At 38.8% G+C, this 25,651-nt stretch overlaps 1 protein-coding gene across 1 annotated transcript in view; it reads left to right on the forward strand.

Moving 5' to 3' along the window:
* The window catches only part of ERICH1 (glutamate rich 1), an 83,335-nt gene extending 69,012 nt beyond the window's left edge, over positions 1-14,323 (forward strand). The window contains exons 5-6 of the mRNA XM_026695223.2: positions 334-528; positions 13,638-14,323. Coding sequence (XP_026551008.2) covers positions 334-528; positions 13,638-13,714 — 272 coding nt within the window. The 3' untranslated portion in view covers positions 13,715-14,323. The remainder of the gene's footprint in view (positions 1-333; positions 529-13,637) is intronic.
* The last annotated feature ends 11,328 nt before the right edge of the window (positions 14,324-25,651 follow it).

Raw genomic sequence — 25,651 nt, forward strand, 5'->3', positions numbered from 1 at the left:
TTCTCAGCTCACTTGATGTTAATCCAGACTGGACTCAAGATGTATGTATGATTTTATACAGACCCATCAGAGCAGGATGGACCTGGCAAATTTAAGAGGTCCAGATGCAGAAACACGGTGCTGTGAGTCTTTCATAGTCTTTTTTCATTTCAAATCACCTGACTACGGGGATCCTTCAATGGTCATCAAGTGTGAAAAATGACCATAAGTCCCTTTTTTTCATTGCCGTTGTAATTTCGAACGGTCATAAAACTAATTGTTGTAAAGCGAAGAATATCTGTACGCTGTAAACCAGGAAAACCTTGCTAACTGCTACTTTTTCTTTCCCTTAAGAGCTATCAAACTCTGCAGAGTCAGCTGAGAGCTCCGGAAACATCCATGAGGTTTTAAAGAGCCTTGAATCGGGCATGTTGTCCTCATCAGATATTGCACATCTGCGTCAAATGAAATCATTCATCCTTCTGCAGAATGTGGAGGAACTAAACATTGCCCTGAAAGACTTCAGTACACATTCAGAGATGCCTCACGGTAAGCTGAATTAACCCAAGTTTGTTATGAGTTTTCTTCTAGCATGCAGATTTCCTATGAAACCATTCTTCTCAAGCATTTTAATTTCTGTTCTTTGTTTAATAATTAACGTTCATAGAAATATAATGGATTTTTATTCAGTGTATCTTTGCAGGTCAAAATGTAGACCCCCCCCCCAACTTCAAATAAGTTCTTTGTACAGAAAAGAGAATTTAAATCTTGAAATTGCTTTCTGGTCAGTCATGGCTTTCCATGATCTTTTTGCAGTGGCTGTGCTGCTGCCAGATACCCCTAAAAATGGTTCTTAAACATAATTTATATTCCAATAGATGGGAGATATTAAATATATGACAGGAGAATAATCATCTTAAGTATATTTAATTTAGTTTAATGAAATCAAATGAAATTTAATCCTACCCCTACCCCTTATTTTATGGAAAGACCTTTAACTCAAAAATAAAATATGCACATCGGTCTTAAACATATGGTTGGGCAAGGTTTTGCTTATTACTATATAATGTATCCCCTATATGGAATAGCATCAATGCCAGAATTCCTTTGGTTGGCATATATCAGGTTCCAGTTCATGGAATGCTTGATTCTTAGCATTGAGAAAACAAGAAAATCCCAGCAGGAATGAAAAAGCTTTATTTTATACAATGACAACAAGAGATTAAATTTTAAAGAGAAGAAAAGGAAAGGGAAGCCATTTTAGTTAATTTCTTAGTACACTTGTCTTAGAACTGTAGAATGTGCATATCAAGTGGGTACTACATCCCATAGCAGAGAGGAAGAAAATAATCTGCTATATGATCGCAAAGAACCCTAACTGTCATCGTTAAACAGTAGAAGTATGTCTGCACTTTTGGTTCTAGTTAATATATTCATATTTTCATATTGTGGGAAATTCATTCATTGCATCCAGAAAGCAACTACGAATGATGAAGACATGAGAACAGTATCAGATCCTTCTTTCCGTAAATGCATGTGTTCTTAATTTCTATGTAAATTAAGAATAAAAAAATTTCTACCCCCTACAATTGCAAAATTGATCAATAGAATTATGAGTCCATTTGTTTTTTAAGGCATTTAAAATATAGGAGATGGTGGGTTCTAGTTCCCCTTTAGCCTAAAGTCAGCTGGGAAAAAGCCAGGAAAAAGCCCTCAGCCCTAGGAAAAAGGCATGGACAAACCACTTCCAAAATGTTGCTAAGAAAAATTGCCTGGATTTCTAACCAGGAGTCTAGACTGACTTGAAGACAGGAAAATGAAGTAAAATAAAAATTGCATTGTTAAATTGAAATAAAAATATCTTAGCTTCTATAATGGAAAAATTGCTGAAAAGATACATAGACCACGTTTTTTGAACTGATCCAATGAGCTTCATTGGAACATAACATTCCTTAATTTGGATATCTAATATAATATATTATTGTGTATTGGCTGTTTATTAGTCATTTATCTAGATGGAATGAAGGTCTTTGAAAGGTTAATTGTTTTGATTTTTCATCTGATCGTTATGAATTTGCTTCTCTTTCTTTGCTACAATTTCCATTTCTGTAAGGGAATGCTAGTTACGAGAGCCTGTTTGGTGTAGTGGTTAAGGTACCACTACACCAGTCTAACTCCAGGCTAGAAAGCAGGAGACTGTTCCAATTCCGCCTTAGCCATGAAATCTAGCTGGGTAATCTTGGACCAGGTACACTCTCTCAGCCCAACCCACCTCACAAGGTTGTTTTTTAGGGGAAATAAGAAGAGGAAGCCGTGTTGGATATGTTTTCTGTCTTGAATTATTTGTAAAAATAATAAAGATGGGACTTTATAAATAAATGGATAAATAAATGATTATATATTATTATTAATATTTGTATATGATATGTATGAGGGACACAGTGGCTCAGTGGCTAAGATGCTGGGCTTGTCGATCAGAAAGGTCGGCAATTCGGTGGTTTGAATCCCTAGCACTGCGTAACAGAGTGAGCTCCCGTTACTTGTCCCAGCGTCTGCCAACCTAGCAGTTCGAAAGCATGTAAAAATGCAAGTAGAAAAATAGGGACCACTTTGATGGGAAGGTAACAGCATTCCATGCGCCTTTGGCGTTTAGTGATGCCGGCCACATGACCATGGATATGTCTTTGGACAGCGTTGGCTCTTCAGCTTTGTAACGGAGATGAGCACTGCCCCCTAGAACCAGAAATGACTAGTACGTATGTGTGAGGGGAACCTTTATTTTATGATACATATTGTTTTAATCTAATCTGTTGAAAGTTAAGAGCAGAGTTATTTAAAGTACATACATGTTAGTTGCTTTTTTACTTCAAGCTTATCTGGATTTAATAATAAAATGTAAAAAGTTGGAACTCTTTTGTTGGCATATATTTCCAGTTATTTCAGTTACATCTTTAAGTAATTTCACAAATTTGTGCTTGGGAATACAAATGACTAAAGGTATAAACCAGTTGCTGCTTAAAATTATAATGCAATAATTAAAACAGCTAAAAAAGACATTACAGAAATCCCAATAATTGCTTTTTGCTTTGTTATGAAAATTAGCTTTGCAAACAGGATGTATTGTTAAACTGTTTTTTTATGTTTATCTCCACTAAATAAAAAAAAAATGCAGAATATGTTTATATGTGGAGGGAAGAATCTAGGATTATCCAATCAGCTGTACAACCCTAAATGGATCATTTTCCAATATATAGTTACAAGTAGTTCTCGAATTATGACAGTTCACTTAGTGATCGTTCAAAGTTACAACTCCCCCCAAGAGTACTTACGACACAGTCCCGAGTTACGAATGTTGCATCATAATGGCAGTTGTTCACTCTTAGAACCAACCGCAGAAACACTGCATCCTTTCCGCTGCTTATTCCCTCCCACAGGGATCTAACAGGCACACCTTGCTACCAATTACTCACTTACCTTTCAAAGATCCAGAATTTCAGAACAAGCTGACTCTTATCTCTCCTCAAGCAAGCAATCTCCTCCCAAGATTTTCCATTGCGGGGTTGCAGGGCAGCGTGGTTTCCTTGCCTGCTGCAAGCACTCTCAAAGGCAGAGCTGTGAGAACAGAGGAAGAGAGGGACGAGTGTGCCCTGCTCAGCTTGGCTGACTCACTGAAGCTGCCTATGCAGGATACCAGATCTGCTTTTGCAGCACCAGATAGCCTTGGTGAGTCTGAAGGAGCATGAGATTGCGCCCCTGAAGACCTCTGTCTCTTTGCAAAAGCTTTTGGTGCAGAGGACAGAGGCCTGGAGGAGTGCAAGATCATACCGCCCCCCCCCCAAAAGGCCTGTGCTCCACTCCAAAAACTTTTGCAAAGGGATGGAAGGGTTTGGGGGAACAATCTCGCATTACTTCAGGTCTGTCCCTTTGCAAAACCTTTTGGCACAGAAAGCAGAAATGTTTGGGGACATGGTTTTGGGCTCCTTCACATTCATTGAGGTTGCTTAGCGCTCCAACAGTAGATTCCTGCACAGGCAGCCTTGGTGAGTCAGCTAAGCTGAGGAGGATGGGTCCTTCGCGCTCTGCCTCTGCTTTCACCACTGTACTTTTGTAGCGCTGGGAACAGGCAAAGAAACCGCGACAGAGAGGCTGGAAAAGAGACAGCTCTCTAGATCATCAAGATCTTCCAAATGTAAGTGAGTCTCCACAGGTGCAGTGCCTGTGGAGATCTGGTAGGACATATTTGGAGCATGAGATATCTCAATAGATTGGAAGAAGCCTTGAGCAGTTGGAAGCACTAGGCCTCCCGTGGTCTTTCCCACCCTGAGATACCTCATATGCACTTAATGACCTGCCCATTCAATTAGCGAATGCATTGGATAAAGCAGGGAAGGATCAAGTTCATTTAACGTGATCCAATTAACGAATCCTCGGGTTACAAATGTAATTGGCATGCTCTATTACGTTCATAACTGTAAAGCTTTTTCTGTGGTAAAAGCTAATAATTTCTAAGCCAACAATTGAAACTAGTGTTGTTTCTTTTCTTTTCTTTTTTCTTTTCTTTTCTTTTTTGGAAGGAGCACTATCCTTTCAGTCTGTTGCCAAGGAAAGTTACTGAATCTATTTTGAATCAATTTTATAGAATAATTTGCTTACTTAGAAAAAAAATGGGGACAGTTTCTGACACTGAGTTATCCACTAGTTGTCCTCTTTTATTTCAGCTTTTATAGTACCATGAGATAAATTCATGCAATTAATAGTAGCAGAAAAGCATTACATTCAGAGATTTATTTCTTGATAGGACTTCTCTTGATGATAGTAAATTAAAAGCCATTTTAGATGCAGTGAAGCTCTCATGGGATCAAATCAGCAAAAACAAAAGTTTGTTTGAAAATTAATTTGTAAGAAAGAATGATCTATAGATCCATTGTACTTCTGAGCCAGCTATTCAGCCAGCTAGAAATACATTGACCCAATGTATCCAGTGATGTTAGCAATAAAATATGTGGTTATCTCTGAGATTAACAAACATTTGGGGAACAGGTTACACGTAGATCAGTCCCACAATTTAAACTGCACGCAGATTTCAATTCTGTTTATTTAACATTTACTTTCGTCTGAAATACAATGGATACTGAAAGAGATTTGATGCACAAGGGACTTCGTTTCATATTTGGCTATTTGTTCTGTGAGCAAAGATTTGTGATCAATAGTTTTACAGTTTACCTCAGGGATTATACGAAGTATATTACTTTCTCTAAATACAGCTTTATCCTTTTATCTTTGATGATGATATCTGTTGCCAGAGGATTAGGAATTCATAACATTCTTTGTGCTTAGTATGGCAATTTTGGAAATGTAGAAGTCAAACATGGCCTTCATCTCAGAATAGCTAGGGTATGGATTATTGCATCCATGGGGGAAAAATTATACTTTGGAGTCATTTTCATCCATGGGAATAAGAGGGAGGCAAATGACAATATGAACATTACGATGTATGCTCCACACTTTTGTATGTGCAGTATCACATGCACATAAAGACACGACATTGCCATGTTTGTTTCATCATTCTGGCAAAGCAGATATCCTTGTGTTTGGATCTGATCAGAGGGATGATACATGCCTTCCTTTTATTTCATCTGCATGTAGTGATTTCGTATTGAATTTTAAGACTCAGATTCCATTGCACTTTACAACCAATAAGATTCAATGACAACAGATTTCCAAAGAAACACCAAAATAAGTGGAAAAAGTCTTTCTATATGTTGTAGATGTTTCATAATTATACAGTTCTTTCAAAGGTTCTATCATCTAAAAGCACCACCAGATGCAAGCTTTCTTTATGACTGTGCATATCAGATAAAATATGTGAAGTAGATCATATGGCTAGACTTAACAGCCTGCAAAAAAAAGTATCATTCCTGCATTTTAAAGCATTTAATCATTGCCTTTGAAATCAATGACATTGTCATTATTTTAAATCTCACATATCTTCCTCTTATGGGTAGACTGACAGAAAGAGCCAGATAAAAGGCATTCGGCTTTTCAATGGTGAAAGGAAAGATTTTTTTTTTTAAAAAAATGTTACTTAATGTAAAAGTTTATTTTGTGGTTTTTATTTTATATACTTTTCATGCATCAAAACATTTCATACTTTGGTTCAGAAAGTTGCAATTAAAGGAATCTGTGAGAAACAAAATGCTGAACTGACCAAGATTAACCGAAGCCAGATCCAGCAGAGCTATTCTTATGTACTTAAGGAATTAAAATATATATTTAGAAACAAAACCCTACCCTAAGACAATTGGCCCATCTGTCTCGGTAACTATATTGGTTGTAGTATAATCATAGTAGCTTTAACTCAGAAAGATCCGCTCCAAGAGATCAGGGGTGAAGAAGGCAAGTATTTGGGAGGGCAGAGTAAACAAACAGTCCTTGACTTATATCCATTCATTTAGTGACCATTCGAAATTACAATCACCCTGGAAAAAAGTGGCTTTTGACCGTTTTTCACACTTACAACCATTGCAGTATCTCCTTGGTCACGTGATCAAAATTCAAGTGCTTGGCAACTGGCATATATTTATGGCAGTGGCTCTATCCCAGGGTCATGTGATGAACATTTGTGACCTTCTCAGTCAGCTTCCAGCAAGCAAAGACAATGGGGGAATCTGGATTTGCTTAATGACTGCACGATTCACTTAACAACTACAGTAGTTTGCTGAACAACAGTGGTAAAAAGGTCATAAAATGGGGCAAAGGTTACTTAACCTTGCCCAGCAATGGAAATTTTGGGCTGAATTGCGGCTGTAAGTCGAAGATTACCTGTATGTAACGGGCCGAAGGATTAACCTTGAGAACAGGAAGAAGATCCAAAGCCAAGACCCAGTCAGAGAAGAGAAATCTGGGTCCAGAGAAGAAATATAATTTGGGAAAGCATCTCAGACATGATCCTCCCTAATTCTTAGGATGATAAAAGGATTCAGACTTTCAAGATTCTCTGACCATATAATCTGATAATGAAAGTAGCATTAGCGTTCATGTCTTTGGTTTCCAAGTTTGGTTTATCTTGCAGGGCTGATAGCACTGTATATGCCCTGCCCAAGTCTCTTAGCTTAATCACTAGTAGGATTTCATTGAGATATACAGCACTAAGCTGATTGGAGAAAGGCCAAAATACAGTAAAAAAATAAAAAAAGCCTCACCTGTAAGCTTGTAATTAAAGCTGGGGGCGCTTTAAAAAAAGTAAAGAGTTGTGTGCCTGTGTTTTATTTGGTGAAGCTAGACATATTTATTCAGAAGCAAATGTCACTGATATCCTGTGGTATTTATTTTTGCTCCCGATTTGAGTCTTCTCCTTCTTGTAAATCACATGAATGGACATGCCCATATAAAGCTATAGAAGAGAAACACTGGTATGTCTCCATGTTTACTGCTCCTGAATCCCCAACTGTTCCATATGGAATGACTGCTTGGAATATATTTTCTACAGTGATTTTACACACATGTCCTATTTGAATGATGAATGTTAATTGTCCTGCCTTTATTTTGTGTCTTTGTTTTATTGAACATAAAGCCACGGGAATACCATTCCTTTTATGCTTTATGAAACAAGCTGTTAAAAAAAAAAAACGTCGAGCTCTCTTGAATGCTGTAAAGCCAACCCAGGCATAAATCCACATTCCTAAAATGCTATGATATAAATTAGATTAAGGGAGCATGGGTGCTGTTTTCCCTGTAAAACAAGTGCACATCCATGCCTCATGCATCTTTTCCTGTTGCTTTGTTACTTTTGATCTCCTGAAACAAAGACCAGGCTGCTGCTTGACATATTTGAAAGTGCAGGCATAGTCCTAAGTCACAAAATTCATTTTCTATTGCCTAGACAGCCAACAAACTTGAATTCCCTCTGCCGTACGTGGCACCCGTGTTCATGACTGATGACCTACACCTTATGGACTGCCAGGTACCTTGGAGATTAAAAAATAAAAGGGTTGTGTATAATGGTTGATTGCTTTCTAGGCAAAGTTTCTGTTGGGGCTCTACTTGCTCACATTATTTGGATCTATTCTGAGGATTTTGGCAGCCTCCACACTACTAATCCAATTGCAGTCTATGTGTGTCTAATATTAATAGGTTGTTCCTCGTGAAATTTTCAGCATGTTGGCTCTTGGAAGTATGGTAGGGTTGTTGGTACAGTTGGAATAAGCATTTGTTTCTAGCTCTCAGGAACCTCAGAGGGTGAGTGAAAGAGATCTTTCAATGTTGGTTTATTAAATTTAGTTTAGTAGCAGGGAGCAGTTGACAACCCAACAACAGGTTGAAAAGCAGCTGTCACGTTATGCACCCCAAGAGACGTAATATTTCCCTACTGCTGAAATCACAGAAAATTGATGGCATTTTTCGAACCATCAAAATGGAAAGAGTCATGACCACGACTTAATCTGAATCCATCTGAAGATTTTAGGTGTTGTGTGAGTGGGAAGCACCCACCCTCTGGTTATTAAGGCAAGCACTAAACCAATCAGACCCTTTTGTAATAAATAAGTGTATGGAAAATATATTGCTTCCCAAGTATAAATGTGAGTTTCTTTCCCCTCAGCAATAAAGGCTTTGTTGTTGTATACATTCACTGTTCAGCCAGCTGCTTCCAATCATACTCTTGCCCAAATGAAGCAGATTGCTTGGAATAGGAGCGTAATGAGCTACATGCAAAGGAGCACCTTCTGGCAGGCCCTTCATGGCTTTAGTGCATCTGGAAACCAGGAAATGTGAGGCTGCTGGCAAGAGTAGCATTTCACGTGCAAATTTGATTTAGCCAAATCATGGAAGAGGCATAGCTGAAAAGTATGGACACCATGATCTCAACGAGTATATTAAGAAGCTCTCCTCCTTCACTCAGATTACTGAACCATTTCTTTGGCCTTAAGATCCCCTCTCCTCTTCTTTTAAGCCAGACTGTTAACACTTTCTTTCTTTCTTGTCAGCAAGCATCAAGTCAAAAATAGTCTTCTCTTGTGTTGCCTTGGAAATTATCACCCACTAAAGAGCTAAAAATGTCTTCTAAGCACTTAATCAAAAAACAAAAAATCCTATGGAACTGTCTTCTAATAATTCTGTGAATTCTCTAGACTAGTAATAGATGTTTATATCCTATTTGCCTTGAACAATTTGGACTTTTTGTTGCCTTCCATGTAGTAGAAATCATATCCAAAGAAAAAGAAATCGAATGGGTTCTACCTTAAAAATTGAACCATGAAGATGATGTTTAGCATTTAGCATTGCACAAGATAGATAGATGGCTGTAGTTATATTCTTCTTTTCTGTGGGCATACCAGTCCAACATAACACAATAGATCAGGGGTCCCCAACCTCCAGGCCAGGGCCCATTACCAGACCATGGCCTATTTGAAACCGGACTGCCGGACAGATAGGCAAGTGTGCACACGTGAAGCTCCCCACTCACAAGTGGTGGGCAAACGTGCAGCACGAAACTAAGCTTGTGCGATGAGAGCTTCACACACAAATGCAAGCACCCTCCACTTGCATGAGTGGAACTTCATGTGCCAGTGCCTGCCACTTGCATTAATGGAGCTTTGTGGGTGGGTGATTTTTTTTCCATGATCTTGAAGGCGGCTCTTGATCAATTTTTGGGATGCTTGTGCCAGCCCCAGATTAATCTGCCTTGACCAAGAGAAAAGGAGGAACAAATACAAGTGTAAGTAACTTGGCCTTAATCCTTAAGAGTAAATAAATAAATCTGCATATGAAGTTTGGCACAAAGACTAACAAAAAATCCCACACCCCAAACTATGAATAAGCAGGATATTTATACATGCATACATGGATATGCAAAACTAGGTATTACAAGACTACGGATAACAAGGGCTACCTTTATTACAGTTAGACTCTAGTCTTCAAAAGTAAAGGTGCCCTCAGATCAAATTTGATTCCTGGTGACTTCGTAGACATGTCCACATCATTTTTCTTTATGCCCATATGTAAGAGGTGACGAGGCTGAATTCGAGGGCGGGGTCAAGTGCATCATCAGTTTGGAGTCTCTACACCCCCATAAGAAACATAAGTCCAGCCCTCTTGAAATCCTTTGACTCTTATGTGGTACCAATTTGCCTTGACGGTTAGTAATTCAGATTCTTCTGAATAAGTAGCATGAAATAAACTTGTAGTACTGTATTTTTTAATATCCTGGTCCCTGACTTCTTGCACCTGATACATATGGATGTAGTTTGGTTTTACCCTTTTCCAGGATATTGTGATAGTGTGCATTTTTTCTCACTTTCATCGTACTGTTCCTGTATTCTCTTTTGGCCTCTCAAACAGGTACTAACTAGTCTGAACAAATCCAAGATTTGCCAGCTGTAGCCACTTGTCTTATGAATTTAAATTGCATCAATTTCATGGTTGCCAGAGATGGATGTTAGTTATCAATATTATACATTCCTCTGTGCCTGCACTGGTAATATTCTGATTAAATTCCGTGTGAATATTTGTAATATCAGATGGGCCACAAGCACTGTAGGTTTGGGAAATGACATCAATGTACCTAAGGAAACAAGTGGACCAATCTACTAAAAATTACTAGCAAAATTTACAGGTGAAAAGTTACATTTGAGGCAGGAATTGTGTTTTTGTTTTGAAAATATTAATGTCCTTAATTTATGCTTGTGCTGTATAGCTCCTTTAATACTCATGGGCTCGAATACTTCCCACGTATTTTGTGCATGTAGCCTTCCATCGGATATTCAAGGAATGTCCCTGCAAGCAACAATTCTGGGTTATTCTCAGTTATACCGCTTATATAATATGTAGAGGTTGTTTTTTTTTTCTCTCTGCCCTATTATCAAAAATAAAAAGTTAAGATTTGCATATATTTCCATACCTGAAAACAACATGATTTTAAGTAAACAAACTTGGGGCAGCTCACAGTTGTACCTAATCATATTTCATTGATAAAATGTGTAAGTTACTAAACACGCCAAAGTTTAAAACCAAACAAGACTTTGCCTGTGTACTGATTCCTATTTGAAAGAATAAAGGAATAGATGGGAATGCAGGAATTTTGTGTGTGCATGCATGTGTGTGTGTGTGTGTGTCCTAACGAAATGCAAAAACGGGATTTTGCGCGAAAGATTCAAAGATGAGAGAGAATAGGAAAAACAGATATTGAGAGAGATTTCTGAGTAAGAAACCCAGATCAAAGAACTGAACGCTGGATAAGTGTAAAGGAACTAGGAGTCCTAACTAGAATATCAGTTTAAGCAAATTTTAAAGGAGGAATGGGGTTGTTATTGATGGCATCTTATCAAAGATTTCCGTCCCTTTGGAATAATGCTTTAAGGAACTTCCTACTGACAGTGGGAGTACAGCTAAAACTGGAAAGGGTCAGGTCTTCCAGAAAGTTTTTGAAAGTAGAGCGAGGGCTGCCTCCCAGGTGTAAAGATTGAGAAGGCATTTAGGGAGGAATGAAGTAGCAGAGGCAGAGAGAGAGAGAAAAGAGAATAAAAAATCATGTAGACAAAGGTGGGGAAATGTAGAGAGGAAATGTTTACACACACACACACACACACACACCCAAAAAAAAGAAAAAGAAAAAAAAAGCAGAAGAGGGAAAGACTGGCAGTAAAACTGAAGACTGAAGGGAAAAGGATGAAAATGGTACTGGTAAACCAGTACAACTAGTAGCATAAGGGAATCGACAAGTATATTGAAAATGGAAAGCAATGCATTGGAAAAAATGGTGTGGGGTTTTTATTTTTATCTATCCCTCTAGGCCAGTGGTGGCCAACCACTGGTGGTCCATGAGAAAAAATTTTGATGGTCCACAGAGAAATGTCACTCCAAAAGCACCCCCAAAGCAATTAATCCAGGCTACGCGGGAACACAAGGCTGCGCCACCCACATGGCCCGTGGGAACACAAGGCTTGGGTCGATTGCATTGCGAACAACATGAGATAGTGAGGGGAGGGAGAAAGGGCAGAGAGGGGGAACTTGCTCCACTCACCCCATGCGTCTGGCCTGGCCACTAGGCTGCTGCTTTCTGCTTCTTTCTTCTTCTGCTTTTGGCTGCACGCAAGGAAAGCAGCAAAAGTCTTTCTTTCCCTCCCCCAAACTTTGCCAAAAATGAGTCTTTGGGACCCTGCAAGGCCTCCTGCTCCAAGAGGCTGCGCTGGCAAAGGCTCATTTCTGGTGGAGTTTGGGGGAGAGAAAGAAAGACTTCTGCTGTTTCTGCTGCTTTCCTTGCATGAAGCCAGAAGTTTCTCTCTCCACCTGAGAATGGAGCTGGAGACAGTATCCTGTGATCCCAAATAAAGACTGATCGATTGATAGGAAAACGAGGTGGGGAATTTTCCTGCAGACTTTTGGGGGGATTTTCCCAGAGTCTCTGCAGACAGAGATGATCGATCATTCTTTATTTGGGATCGTAGGATACCCTCTCCCTTCCTCCTCCCTCTCTCTCTCTCTCTTCCCCTCCCCCCACAAGAACAGAACTGAAAAGCAGGTAAGTGAAGGAATATGGATGCCTTGGAGGTGCTGGGGGGGGGTGAGGGACCTCTGTGTGTGTGTGTGAGAGAGAGAGAGAGAGAACATCACCGCCAGCCCTCCGAGGTTAAATCGGATCTCTCTCTCTCCCTCCTACCAACGCCATCAAGCCACCTTCAGTCAAAATTCATATTAGTGGTCCGCAGGATTTAAAATTATGAGTTTGGTGTTCCCTGAGGTCCAAAAGGTTGGCCACCCCTGCTCTAGGCGGCATTTTTGGAAGCGGGTTGCTAACCCCTTTTTCCAGGACTGAAAGAAAATAAGTGGCCACAAAAGCCACCCGGTTGCTTTCTGTTGCTTAAGACAGGATCATAATCCAGGTTCCCCTCTCAGATTCCACTACCTTAACTACTAGATCAAAGTGGTAATTAGGAAAAGTCCAGTACTTCATGGTATAAATTTGGAAAGCTCTTTGCTCAAAGCAATTTGTATTGGAGATCAACCGATTGAAGTTTTTTTGTAAAACAGTTATCAAGTTTCTTTTCTTTTTTTACATCCTTGCAATCTTTATTGAAACCTTGTAAAGCCCTGGGATTCACTGCTTGAATTCCTGCCTGCTGCTGTAGCTGTTGGAGTTAGGATGCCCGCCATCCTCTGCAACCTGCAGCTGGGTAGCAGTTGCTGCAGATGTTTGGTGGGCACCAAATTGACCCAGGCTGGGTTTAAAATGGGTTCCATTTCTCCTGATTTTATGAGTTCTTCCCAGTATTTCTTTTTATGGCTTTCTTCCCAGCCTTTCCAAAATGTGGGTGGTATCTAGGAAGGAACGGGGCCGTCGCAACTGGCTGCAAAGCAGAAAGTTGGCAAGAGATCTGCTTTTCAAAACCTAGCGCCTCATGAGGACTAGGAGCAAGCAGGACACACCACTTCTTTGTGTGATCAAGCCTGTGTTGTTGTTGTTTTAAACTGGGTAATTCAAGTGCAAAAAAAAGGAAGAATGGGTATTTATATTTATATATAAGAACAGTTATAAGAACAGTTATCAAGTTTGAAATGCTTCGTTCAAGGGATTGCAAAGACTTTTAGTTCTATCATAACATACAGGCTTGCTAAAAAAAACTGTGACATTTTGTGAAAAATTTGTTTGTTTGTTTTTGCAGATCAAGTCACGGCAGTCTCTTCTTTGTTTCGCTACTGGATTACAGATATCCTTCCTGGAAAGGAGGACAGGAAATGAGCCGAATGAGAATCTCCATCTGTACAGAATTAAGATCTAAAATTCTGGATTAAATCTGAGGATATTTGGGCAGAAAAATGTCCTTGAACCAGAATACAGGTTCACAGTGACACTTAATGTGGGTTTTTGCTTTTTGGGGGGGATGGGGGCACTTGGGTTTTGTTTGTTTTGGGGTTTTTTTGTGACTGGACGAATCTGCAAGGGCCTTTCATTTTTAGTGCATCCAGAGATTTCAGACAATTGCTTCAGTGAAGTCCATCTTACTTCGTTTTTCTTCCAAGAAATTCAGAGTGGCCACATTCAAAACCAGCAAGTTCCAGCATTGATTTAAGATGTTGGCTTACAACATGGACCGCAAGAGCTGTGACTTGAACTAAAGAAGTCTGATGTTCTTTTTCTCAGCTTAATTCACTTTGAACAAAGCTCAGAGTCTCTCTTGATTGATCGGTCCATGGGCAAGCTGAGAAACTTTGGAGACCAATTTACAGGCAGCAGAGAGGAATACACTGCCTGGTGTGCCAAGATAGGAGAACTGGAGCAGATTGGCTTTCCCCATCATATCTCTGTGTTTTTTTTAAGCTGTAGAAGCAGAATAAAAGATGAATCTTTTTTCCTGCATTCTTTATTTGAGTTGATCTGACATGGGATGATAAAATGTATGGGCTTCGTTTTACGTTAAGAGCATAGTCAGTTTTGGGCAGACTTTTTTTAATGTCATGTAAATATTTGAGGTATTCTGGATGAGTTTCTCCATTAGTTCCTTCACTGAACAACTCAAACTATTGGCAGAAATGCTTATAAGGGTTTTCAAGAGAGAACTCTAGCCAGGAACAGTTTTTGTACTACCTGCACAAGAGCAGCTTCTCCTGCCAAAATGTGCTTTTTATATAAATTTTAAAGATACCAGGGAGAACGGTATCCCTAAGGGACATCAAAATAAATTATGCAGAGAAACTACGCAAAATAAATATTATTTCTTACACTCGGTTTGTGAGCATAGACTCCAAAGCCAGCTTCCTTGTGTTTCTGCTCCTGAGTACCGTGGGAGTTCATGAATTTTTGACCAAACTGCGTATTTTTAACATTTAATAAACCCCATACTAGCATGCCTGTCTTCTATTTGGCTTGCCTCCACAGGAAAAAAACGGAGAATGCTGCCATTCTCCCAAAGTGTCTGAATTTCAGCCCCTTAAGAATCATAGATAATGCTTATTTCAATCGTTTCTGAAGGACTGCAGAAGAACTCAATCTGTGACACTGCACATCTGACTGTATACTATTTAATTCTACTATCCTCAGAAATACCCACCTCTCTCCTTAATACTCTAAATACAGTGGCTTCTGTAAGTTGTACGTTTTTATTATGCGTTCACATTAAGCCTACAAGAGGTATGCTATTTGTCCTTTCTCTTCTGCATCTTCAGTGTAACCTGGCTTGCTATGATCAGCTCCACTTTTTTTTTAAAAAAAGAGTGCAGTTCATTCTCTGAAACCGTTTTGTTAATACAGGTAATCCTCGACTTACAACCATTCATTTAGTGACTATTCAAAGTTACAACGAAACTGGAGAAAAAGTGGCTGCTACTCCCACGAACCATGCACAATTGTAATGTCATTCACTCCAGTACCTTTGCCCATTTTCATGTCGTAAAAGAATCAAAATGGGATGAAAAAGAAAAGAAAAACATCACTCTTATTTGTGCACCCGTTCTCTGGAACGTGGTGCCCCTCAAGATGAGATCCGTCCCCACTCTTCTGACCTTCCATAAGAACCTCAAAACCTGGTTCTGCCAACTGGCCTGGGGCCCCTCTGGGGCCATGTCATTCTGGAGGTGGATAATAGACTGTTTGTACTTTGCTTCCTTTCTTGTCATCTTCCTTCATTTTAATGTTATTTTTTTTAATATATTTTTATTGAGTTTCTTTTATTACATCGTAAAACATCATGGTATCAACAGCGTTCTTGGCATCTGTGCAGGTTTTTGGTTTAAATATCAGAATACATTGTATTACATTTGTCTAATGTTAAACAATAGCTTTAACTATGGTTACTATTCTTATATCTTTATATAATTTACAAACTTTTGTTTTACTTTCTTAAGAATTATTTCAGTTTGGCTTTTTGTCTCACTTCTTAGCTCTGTTTGTTAACCATTTATACCAATTGTTCCAGATTAAAAAGAATTCAGAGTCATCTTTTTCTTTCAGTTTCATTGTTAACATGTTCATCTCAGCACTTTCTGTTACTTTATGTATTATTAGTTCTTCATTAGGAGTATTTGGGGTTTTCCATACCCGCGCAAAGGCTATTCTGGCAGCTGTTGTAATGTGTAAGAGTAAGTATTTTATTTCTTTCGGTAATCTTATCTTTGATGATTCCTAAGAGGAAGGTTTCCGGTCTGAGCTCAATCTGATACCCAGTGATCTCTTGTAACCAATTTTTGATTTGGATCCAGTATGTCTGGTCTAAGGGCATAACCACCACATGTGATAAAATGTACCGTCAACTTTTTTACATTTCCAACATTTTGGACTCCTGTTGGGATAAATGTTTGTCAATCTTGTTGGAGCTAAATACCATCTATTAAAACATTTTGTGCATATTTTCTTTGTATGCTGCGGATACCGTTAACTTATAATTTGTTCCATATTTTCTCCCATTCCTCTAATTCTGTAGTGTATCCAAAATTCTGTGCCCATGCAATCATTGTGCCTTTGACTGTTTCCTCTTCCATTTTGAAATCTAATAAATATTTGTATATTTTAGTTACAAGTTTTTGTTCCAGTCCCATTAATATTTTATCTAATTGGTCATTTTAATGTTATTATTTACCACTGTAACATTTTAACGCTTTCTTTTGTTGTTTTTACTCTGATGTAAGCCTCTAGATGAGATGGGTGGTATATAAATCGAATACATTTATACACCACCCATAAATAAATTTAATAAACAAATATTGGTCTGCACTGAGCCACAGGTTAAACTAGATGATCTGCTTCAACAAACTTGCAAATATACTTAATCCAATTGCTCAGTCTCATTTGCTGATTTTTCAGTCAGAGTCATCCCCAGGAAGTCTAGTCCTCATGCAGATATAAAGGGTTGATTTGTAAAACTGAACAGGAACTATACTACTCTGTCCTATAATGTAATTAAAACTCTATTGGTATAGACTTCCATACCATGTTATACTTCCAGTGTTTAAAAGTTGAGCAAATTTAAAAAAAAACTAGTTTGATCTGGTGGTTAAGCATCAGGCTAGAAACTGGGAGACTGTGAGTTCTAGTCCTGTCTTAGGCGTAAAAGCCAGCTGGATCACCTTGAGGCAGTCACTCTCAGCCAACTCACAGGGTTGTTGTTGTTCTTGTGGGGGAAATAGGAGGATTAGTTATGTTTGTCACATTGAGTTATTTATAACAATAATAAAGGCATGATTAAAAAAATCTATGAAACAAGTTATAATAGGAATTAAGGGTTGGAGTGGAACTTGGAGATGGGTTATTCCAATCTCTTCTCCAGTTTAGAATTCGACTGCTAAAGTATCCTAAGAGATTACCATCTATCCTCTATTTAATCACTTCCCAAGTCAGCCTGTCCCACTGTTGACAGCTCTTGACCATTGGGGAATGCTTCTTGATGTTCACCTGAAATTTTGCTCCTGGCCATAAGAACTCATGAGAACCCACATCTTCAGGAGCCATTTATCTCTGGGGGTGCAGTAGTTAAAGTTCAGTTTTGCAAGCTAACTCTGCCAATTGCCTGGAGTTCATTCCTGATGGGGCTCGAGGTTTACTCAGCCTTCCAATCTTCCAAGTTTGGTAAAATGAGGACCCAGATTGTTGGGGGCAATAGGCAAATAATGCTTCTACATGGTAAATTACCCAGAGAGTGCTGTAGAATGCAATGTATATAAGCCTAAATGCTATTGTTATTGCTTATTTCTGCATACCTGGCAATAGAAGGATCTTCCATAAACAGGATTCTTGACGTGGGAAAAGCTGGATTCTCTGTTCTATTTCTTCATATCACATAACAAAATTAGTGATGGGTGGATTAAATCATTCTGTTTTGTATGATGTTTAAACACAAACATACATTTATGTTACATGCATTTACCCCAAAGGATAGATATTTCCTAAACATTCCTTTAAAATGAATCTTTTTTATATGTATTTCTTTTAACTGAGAACTGCATTACTAAATGTAAGAAGTGTGTTATCCAGAAGATGTCCTCCATTCCACAACGTTGTCAAGAAGTGAAATAGGTTAACCTGAACAATGAACAAAACAAATCACTGCAGCAACAAAAAAATACTATGAAAAAAACATGACTGTGCAGTCGGCTCACTTCAGTATTTGAATTTTGTTTATCACAGACTTTTAATCAACCAACATATTGGGAGGGAAATGAGAAAGAGAAGCCAGTTGAGGTCAGTGTTGCCTAATAGCTTTATAAATTACCTGTAACATGAAATAAACTTGTTCACCAATCAAAGTTGGGTGCCTTTTGACAAGAAGAAATGAAAATACTCTGCAGAATAAAAATGCCAACTGGTTTATGGTTGTCTTTAAAAATAGTGCAGTTTTTGAAAGGAAGAAAACGAAAGAAATTCAGAGTTAACTGAAGCATAAGCAACCATGTTGGGCTATAGCACATGAAGGATAAACGAGACATGCAGAAAGAGAGAGTATGTTTATGTGTGTGTGTGTGTATAAAAGAATTGTGATTATAGCAGTAAAATCTAATACAAACCAAGAAAAAGAGAAAAGTGCAAGAAAAAGGAAATGCAATGCAATAAAGATAGACGTGTGTGTGTGTGTGTGTGTGCGCACATACATGTGTGTATATGTGTTTGAGAGACTTCCTACCTTCCTTATAAGTATAAGCAAATTTAGTGACTCTTCGCCCCTTCTAAGGTTACCACCATTTATCTCTTCATTTCATATATTGTCTCTTAGCTATAAACAAATCCGTAAGAAATCATCTTTTTAGTCCTTGTGTCAGCAGAAATTCCATGAAAAGTTGTCAGAAATAACATCTCTTGTTTTAACCTTGATCAAATAAACCAACTTTACTTCCTTTTACTTCTAACAGTCTTAATCTTTAGTTCATTCAAATATTGTTGCAGGATTTGATTTCTGATTATTTCTTCTTCATCCCATTGCACCAAGTTCTTTAAGGCCTTAATTATCCTCTTTTGTAAAGTCAATAGGAGAAAAATATTCAGGTCTCTCTTTTGGTTTGTCATTTGTGTTTCCCTTTTAAATTTTAAAACCTCAGCCAGTTTTTTTTATAGAGCCAGTGATACAGATTAGATTGCAAATGTGCTTTAGATTACAGACTGATAAATATCTTTACTGATATTCATAGTAAAATACAAAAATAGTATTGATGTGATTTGGAATACTGAAACCTAGACAAGTTTTATAAAAAATATTTCGATAGCTGTCATTATTTAATAAGACAAAAACCACAAAAGGTTGGTTGTCAGGCATACAGACTGTAGTTGTTTTGTTTTAATATATGGTAGAAAACTGATACCAAGTTAATATCTGAATCCTACAGATTATGAGGAAAACCATTATTCCATTTTATTAGTAAAATGCTTTTAAAAACTTGAGACACTATTCAATGAAATGCAAGATTGCAAATTGACAGATATATCTTCATTTTTTTCAATTGCATTAAGCTAAGCACATTGCAAGAGTTTGCATTTGTTTTGTTGCTTAATCCTTTCATATTTTGTTAACAATAGACATAAAGTTATATTTATTAACGATGGTAATATTTGATTACCTAAATTAATTCAACCAACTAAAAGCACAAATTCTTTCTTGGAGCTACATGTCATCATCAAACTCAGTTTCTAAATATTGAACTAGTGTGGACATCAACTCCCAGAATTTCTCAGTCAGAGTTGAAGTTGAATGCATCTTAAAAGTTGCTGAAATTGAGAAACCATGAGCTATTCTGACTGACTGATATCAAGACTGACTGATATCAAGAAGTTCAGCCAGATAGGACATCCTTAGTATTGGATGGGATAATACCAGGAAATCTAGTTGGCTAGACTAAACAATTGAATTTTCAGAGAAACAGATAGAGGTAGACTATTTTTCATCATCATTATTATTATTATTATTATTATTATTATTATTATTATTATTATTATTATTATTTTCTCTATTACTACCAAAAAAGCTACATCAAAATAAACACAGGTCAATAGAAGTTGTGTACTTTTGAGTCACATGCCTATTAATTTTAGAGGGAGGAGGCCTGAACAGTTTTTCAAAAATATTCAGATTTTTAAAAAGCCTCTTCCATTTACATGAATGAAACAGCTCAAACATTCAGTAAGGCAAAACAACAGAATACATTTACTTTAAATTACTATTAAATAAAAATTCATTGAATATTAATAAATTAAGCACATAATATTATCCTTTAGATGTTTAAGAGTCACAAAGCTAGTTGGATGATCCGGGGCCAAGCACTCACTCTCAACACTAGGAATCCCATCAAATATTCAAATGGAGATTAAATTATTTGCAATATCTGCTCATTCCTTTCTGACGAGGACAGAAAAAAAAATTTGCAACGAAATCAATGCTACTTTAGGAGTTCCATCCACTGTTACCTGAGCCAACTTTTCCTAATGCATGTCCTTAAGCTTGCTCAAAAACCACCATTTCCCAAAGTATGTTTAAGGGACACAAAATAGGTTGCAGAAGAATCAAGGAAATATCACAAAAGAGTACCCGGATACATTTTTGTGAAAGCAAAGTTTTAAAAGCCAATAGGAACCATCCAATGATAGGTAGCAACAGCAATAGCACTTAGATTTATATACTGCTTCACTGTGCTTCACAGCCCTCTCAAAGCAGTTTACAGACTCCGCCTGTTGCCCCCAACAATCTGGGTCCTCATTTTACCCACCTCGGAAGGATGGAAGGCTGAGTCAGCCTTGAGTCAGTCAGGATCAAATGGCTGGCAGTTGGCAGAATTAGACTGCAATACCGCACTTTAACCACCGTGCAACCACGGCTCAGTAGCTCAGACTGAATTACTTGCAAACTGCAGTATTCCCAAACAGGATTCTCCCAAATTAGTTTAGAGTCAGGTGTTGCTTAAATGCTAAGTGCAAATATGGCCTTGGTCTGGTCCAGCCAGGCTATTCTTACTGAGCTTTTCAGAAGAAGTGTTAGTTTATCAGAACCATGGGATGGTTAAACCAGCAAACATAAACAGCAGCTCTCACTTAACTTTCTTAATTTCAACTCTGTTCCATAAAGCAACTGTGGCATCGTAACATCTGCTTACAGCAGATCCATTGTACTGCTCTGAACAGCGTTTGGATTCTCTTCTCTGGCCTGTTTCTTTTTCTAACAACTGGGTAACACATAGTAAGAAAAGAACCTACTGTATTACTCACAGCAATGCTTGGTTAGGGTGTCTTTTTTGTGTCTTTTTTTTTTTTAAACTGGCAAACACAGAAAACCATCTTTCCGATTAATTGCCTTTTGTCAGGCTGCAGTGCTTCATTCTGCAGCACGGGCAAAGCAAACTCTTAAATGTTTAGATAAGTGCTTGTTGTAAATTGCTTTGTCCTCTGCTCAGCAAATTGAGTGGAGTCTGTACAGGGAGGGCCTTTGCAGTTAGAAATAAATAAGATAAGTAGACAATCTCCTGAAAGGACTAAAGAACAAAAAAGGCTCGGAAAGCACTCTCTCTGGCAAGTCAGGTTCCAGCTAAGTTGACAAAGGATGACTATCAGCCTCCCATCCTTTCCAGCCTACAGATTCAAGTTGGACTTCCAACGCTTTTGAAAGCTGAAGATCTTACTCTGAACGCTGCAGCCTTGGAAATGCCTGCACTTTGTTCCATATGGGAAATCTTTCTTGGATGTGTTTTTAAGCAGATAGTTGTTTCCAGGAACAGAGGTGGAAATGTTCTCATTGGAAAAGTTCATATCATTTAAAAACTAAAAATATTATGGAATAACTAGGCAGGGCCTTCTGCTCAGCACCACATTACACTATCGTCATCTCCTTTAAATGACCCCATAATCCCTTGAGGGGTGGAGTCTGGGCAACTGAGTGGAGCTGAATGTCTACTGGCCGGATGCCCTTTCTGTCACCAATGTGGAATTTTCTTTAGCAGATATATCCTCATTGTGCCCAGAGAAAGAAATGTCTGCCTCTACCTAGGATCGAACTCACAGCCTCCTGATTGGACTCCAGCTCTAGGCCGTCGTACCACTTCCATTATATCGGCCTGTCCCACTCAAATCAGGCAGGGGAGGCATGTTGCAGATCCTGTCAGTTAAAGAACTCTGAGTAGTGGGCTCCAGGGAGATACCCTGCTCTGCCCCTGGCCCCTCCCTGTGGAACAGTCTCCTCACCGAGGTGAGGCAGCTCCCGCTCTCCTGACTTCTGGAAAGGTGTGACAACATGGCCCCCTCAGCCTCACATGGGAAGCCCAGAGGAGCACAAAACCATTAGAACCCCGAGAGCCCTCCCTTCACCGTTTAACTGATTTTAATCGTGTTTAAATCATCCTTGCCTCCTCCTCCTCATTTTTTTTTTAACTTTCATGTATACTCTTTTTGTATTTGAACTTTTTACTGTACACCACCCAGATTCTCTCTTTGAAGGAGATGAATGGTTCAAAAATGTAAAAAAATATACGCAAGTACAAATAGTCCTCGAGTTACGACCACCATCGAGCCCCAAGTATATGTTTCTAAGTGGAACATTTGTTACGTGAGTTTGCCCCATTTTACAGCTTGGTCACCGTTGTTAATTTGTCATCGCATTTGTTAAGTTAGTAACATGGTTGTTAAGTTAATCTGGTTTTTCCATTGATTTTGCTCATCAGAAGGTCGCAAAAGTGGATCACATGATTCCCCAGGACACTGCAGATGTCATAAGCATGAGTCAGTTGCCAAGTGTCTGAATATTGATCATGTGACCATGGGGATGCTGCAACGGTCATAAGTGTGAAAAACGGTCCTAAGTCACTCCTTTCAATGACGTAACTTTGAACAGTCGCTAAATGAACTGTTGTAAGTCAAGGACTACCTGCAAGCAAGCAAACAAACAAATGAAATAACGATGTTGTAAGGTTCTTGCAAGGCAATACTGGAAGAAAATCCTCTAAAAGAGACCAGTCCTTAATTCTGCTCATATGTAACTTCTGGAATTTGCTTCAACAAAGTTTAGAAATGAGCATCTTTGGATGCTTCCCCCCCAAAAAAAAAGAATCAGTGAGGATGGGATTGTTGATGGTTGCTGCACCAAGAGACTCAGGTTCATAAGTACAAACTATAAGGTTGATTTTTTTTTTCCCCCGCTCATTTTCTTTTTGTTATTAATTTGTATTTTAAGTGGTTTGAAGTTATCTCTTTTCTCCTTGTTTTAAGATATTTTCAAAGTTTAAGTGTTGTTTTGTTAATTGTAAACACACACACACACATACATGCACAGAGAGGGAGGGAGGGGGGAGGAGAGAGATTTAGAAAAATACATTTTTAAAAAATCAGAAACTTGGGTTCCACAGCGTCAGTAGCATTCAGGGAGAGGATGGGCAAATAGCATGACAGACTAATTGTACCTCAGCACAACTGTTGTATCATTTAAGAGCTCCCCCGCTTTCCTGTTGAATGATAAATAAGAACTAAACAATGGCAGTTGGGAGGAGTTGGAAGAAGGAGAACTACAGAAATACAATATTCGTTTTTTACCGTGCAGCAGAAGTGAGAGGCTGCTTTTTGACCAACAGAAGAGTGGAAAAGGACATCGTCTGGCCCATGAACAGGTCAGCAACTTTGCAGGGTCTTGCCCCTCATCTAGCGACTCAGCGGTAGCACACCTTGAAAACAGATGGCTCACATTCTTTGAAAAAAAAAAATACTAATGAGAGTCATTTCTATCTGCTAAAAGTATTTTTAATCTTGGGTGCATGTTGAAAAATCCATGCATAATATTCCATTTTCAAGCATTAAATTCGGACAGCAATATCTTCTTATTGTTAATGGACCTAAGTCACAGAACATATAAAGTATGTGCCAATCTGTTTTCCTGACACTATATCAGTGGTGGTTAACCTTTTGGGGCTCCTGTGCCGAAAATTGCGCTCACGCTCGCGTGCCAGCACCCAGAAGGCAATGTGCGCAGGGCATCCTACTCCCACTTCGCCTGCACGCGCACCCCCCCCGCCCCCTTACTTGTACTGCATGCCTCCCAGCTGATTTTTGGCCCATTTGAGGCCTTTTTCAGCCTCCCACAGGCTCAAGGGAAGACTGCAGCCTTTGGAGGCCAAAAAAATGGGACCATTTAATCACTTCCAGTATTTCTGGAAATACAGGAAATGACAAAACGGGCCTGTTTTTCGGCCTGCAAAGGCTGCAGAGGTTTCCCTTGAGCCTCTGGGAGGCTGAAAAAGGCCTGAAACAGGCCAAAAATCAGCTGGGAGGTGTGCGCATGCATAGCGCAGGTAAGTTTGGCTGGGGCTCGTGTGCCCACACAATTGGCTCTGCATGCCACCTGTGGCATGCATGCTATAGGTTCGCCATCATGGATCTATATACTTCCAAAACTCACTCTCCACGATCATTAACTGGATGAAACAGTGCATAGTAGGGCAACAATTTTGAACCAGTTCCTCAAATATACGAAGTTACAGAATGTGTCCAAAATCCAAAACTCATGGCTTCTGAGGGAATGAGATTTGGAAATGTTGTGGCTTCTCCAGTGCTTCTTTTTGCTGCTGCAGTCACGAGATCTTCCTTTTCAATATTCTGTGACAGTTTCCTAGTCAATCTCACAATCCTTTGTTTCCTCCCTGACCCAGAAGCAGTCACTAACCTGCCTGCTGGAAAGAGAAGGGGAGGGGAGGGAAGGAGGGAGGAACTCCCACACACTCTTCCCAGCCCTTGCCACAGGCAATCTCAATGGGGAGCCAGCAAAAAGTTATACTTACTCCCACTGCTTTTTTTGCCTACTCGTGGCCATCCTGTTTCTCTATTTCAGGAAGGAAATATCATGAAATGATGCCTCAGTGGGGCAGGAGCTTGCCTAATTTTTGTTTTCTAAATGCACTTAGAATAATATTTTGGACAGCCACAGCTTTAATCCTCAATTTAGTACAAGGTGTAGTTCTATAAATTTCACATTGAGATGCTGTTCAGGGAAAATATAAGTTTCAGCCATAAGAATGATAAATCCTGACAAATGAGAGTTGATTCTGTAATAAAATTTTCTACATACTATATAAAATATAGAATACTCAATAAATGCTGAAATTGATATGAAAATAGACCAAGTACCAAGGGATGATGACAGGAAGGGTCACCTGTCAACTCTGCTTCCCCAAAGAACCGGGTAGATGAGAAAGGAACAATTGTACAAAAACCAACTACAATGCTATCTATCCTACAATCTATACTAAACACATGCTTTAGTCAGAAAACTGACAAAAATAAACCCAGCTGCAATTAGAGCCTTCTAGCAACTCCTATTTCTCCTGCAGCTGCAAGATGCTCACACTTTACAATCAATGGACTTGTTGGCCCCAGATTCTTTTTCATGTACTTATTAAGCACCAACTGCATTTTGCAAAACTATCACTTCCATGGTGACACACACACAAAAGGAACTCTCATTCCTTTAAAAAAGAAAAAAGAATGATTCTCAGCTGAGAATAGGCAAGGATATGTGGCCTGTCACCTCCAAGATGAATATCATGAAACGTGCTCGTGGATAAGGCTACAAAACTGAACAGGAACAAAACAGATATTATTTCCTCGCCCCCATCATCCTCGCCTGCTCTCGCCCCTCCCACCATCAGCCATTACTACTAATTGTTTTATGAAAGAGATCTTGGAAAAGATCAAAACAGGAAAAGGCAGACAAGGTCATCTTCATTTGATTTT

This window comes from Pseudonaja textilis, chromosome 1 (genome assembly GCF_049901715.1).
Source record: "Pseudonaja textilis isolate UNSWEBS1 chromosome 1, rPseTex1.2, whole genome shotgun sequence".
NCBI classification, from domain to species: domain Eukaryota; kingdom Metazoa; phylum Chordata; class Lepidosauria; order Squamata; family Elapidae; genus Pseudonaja; species Pseudonaja textilis.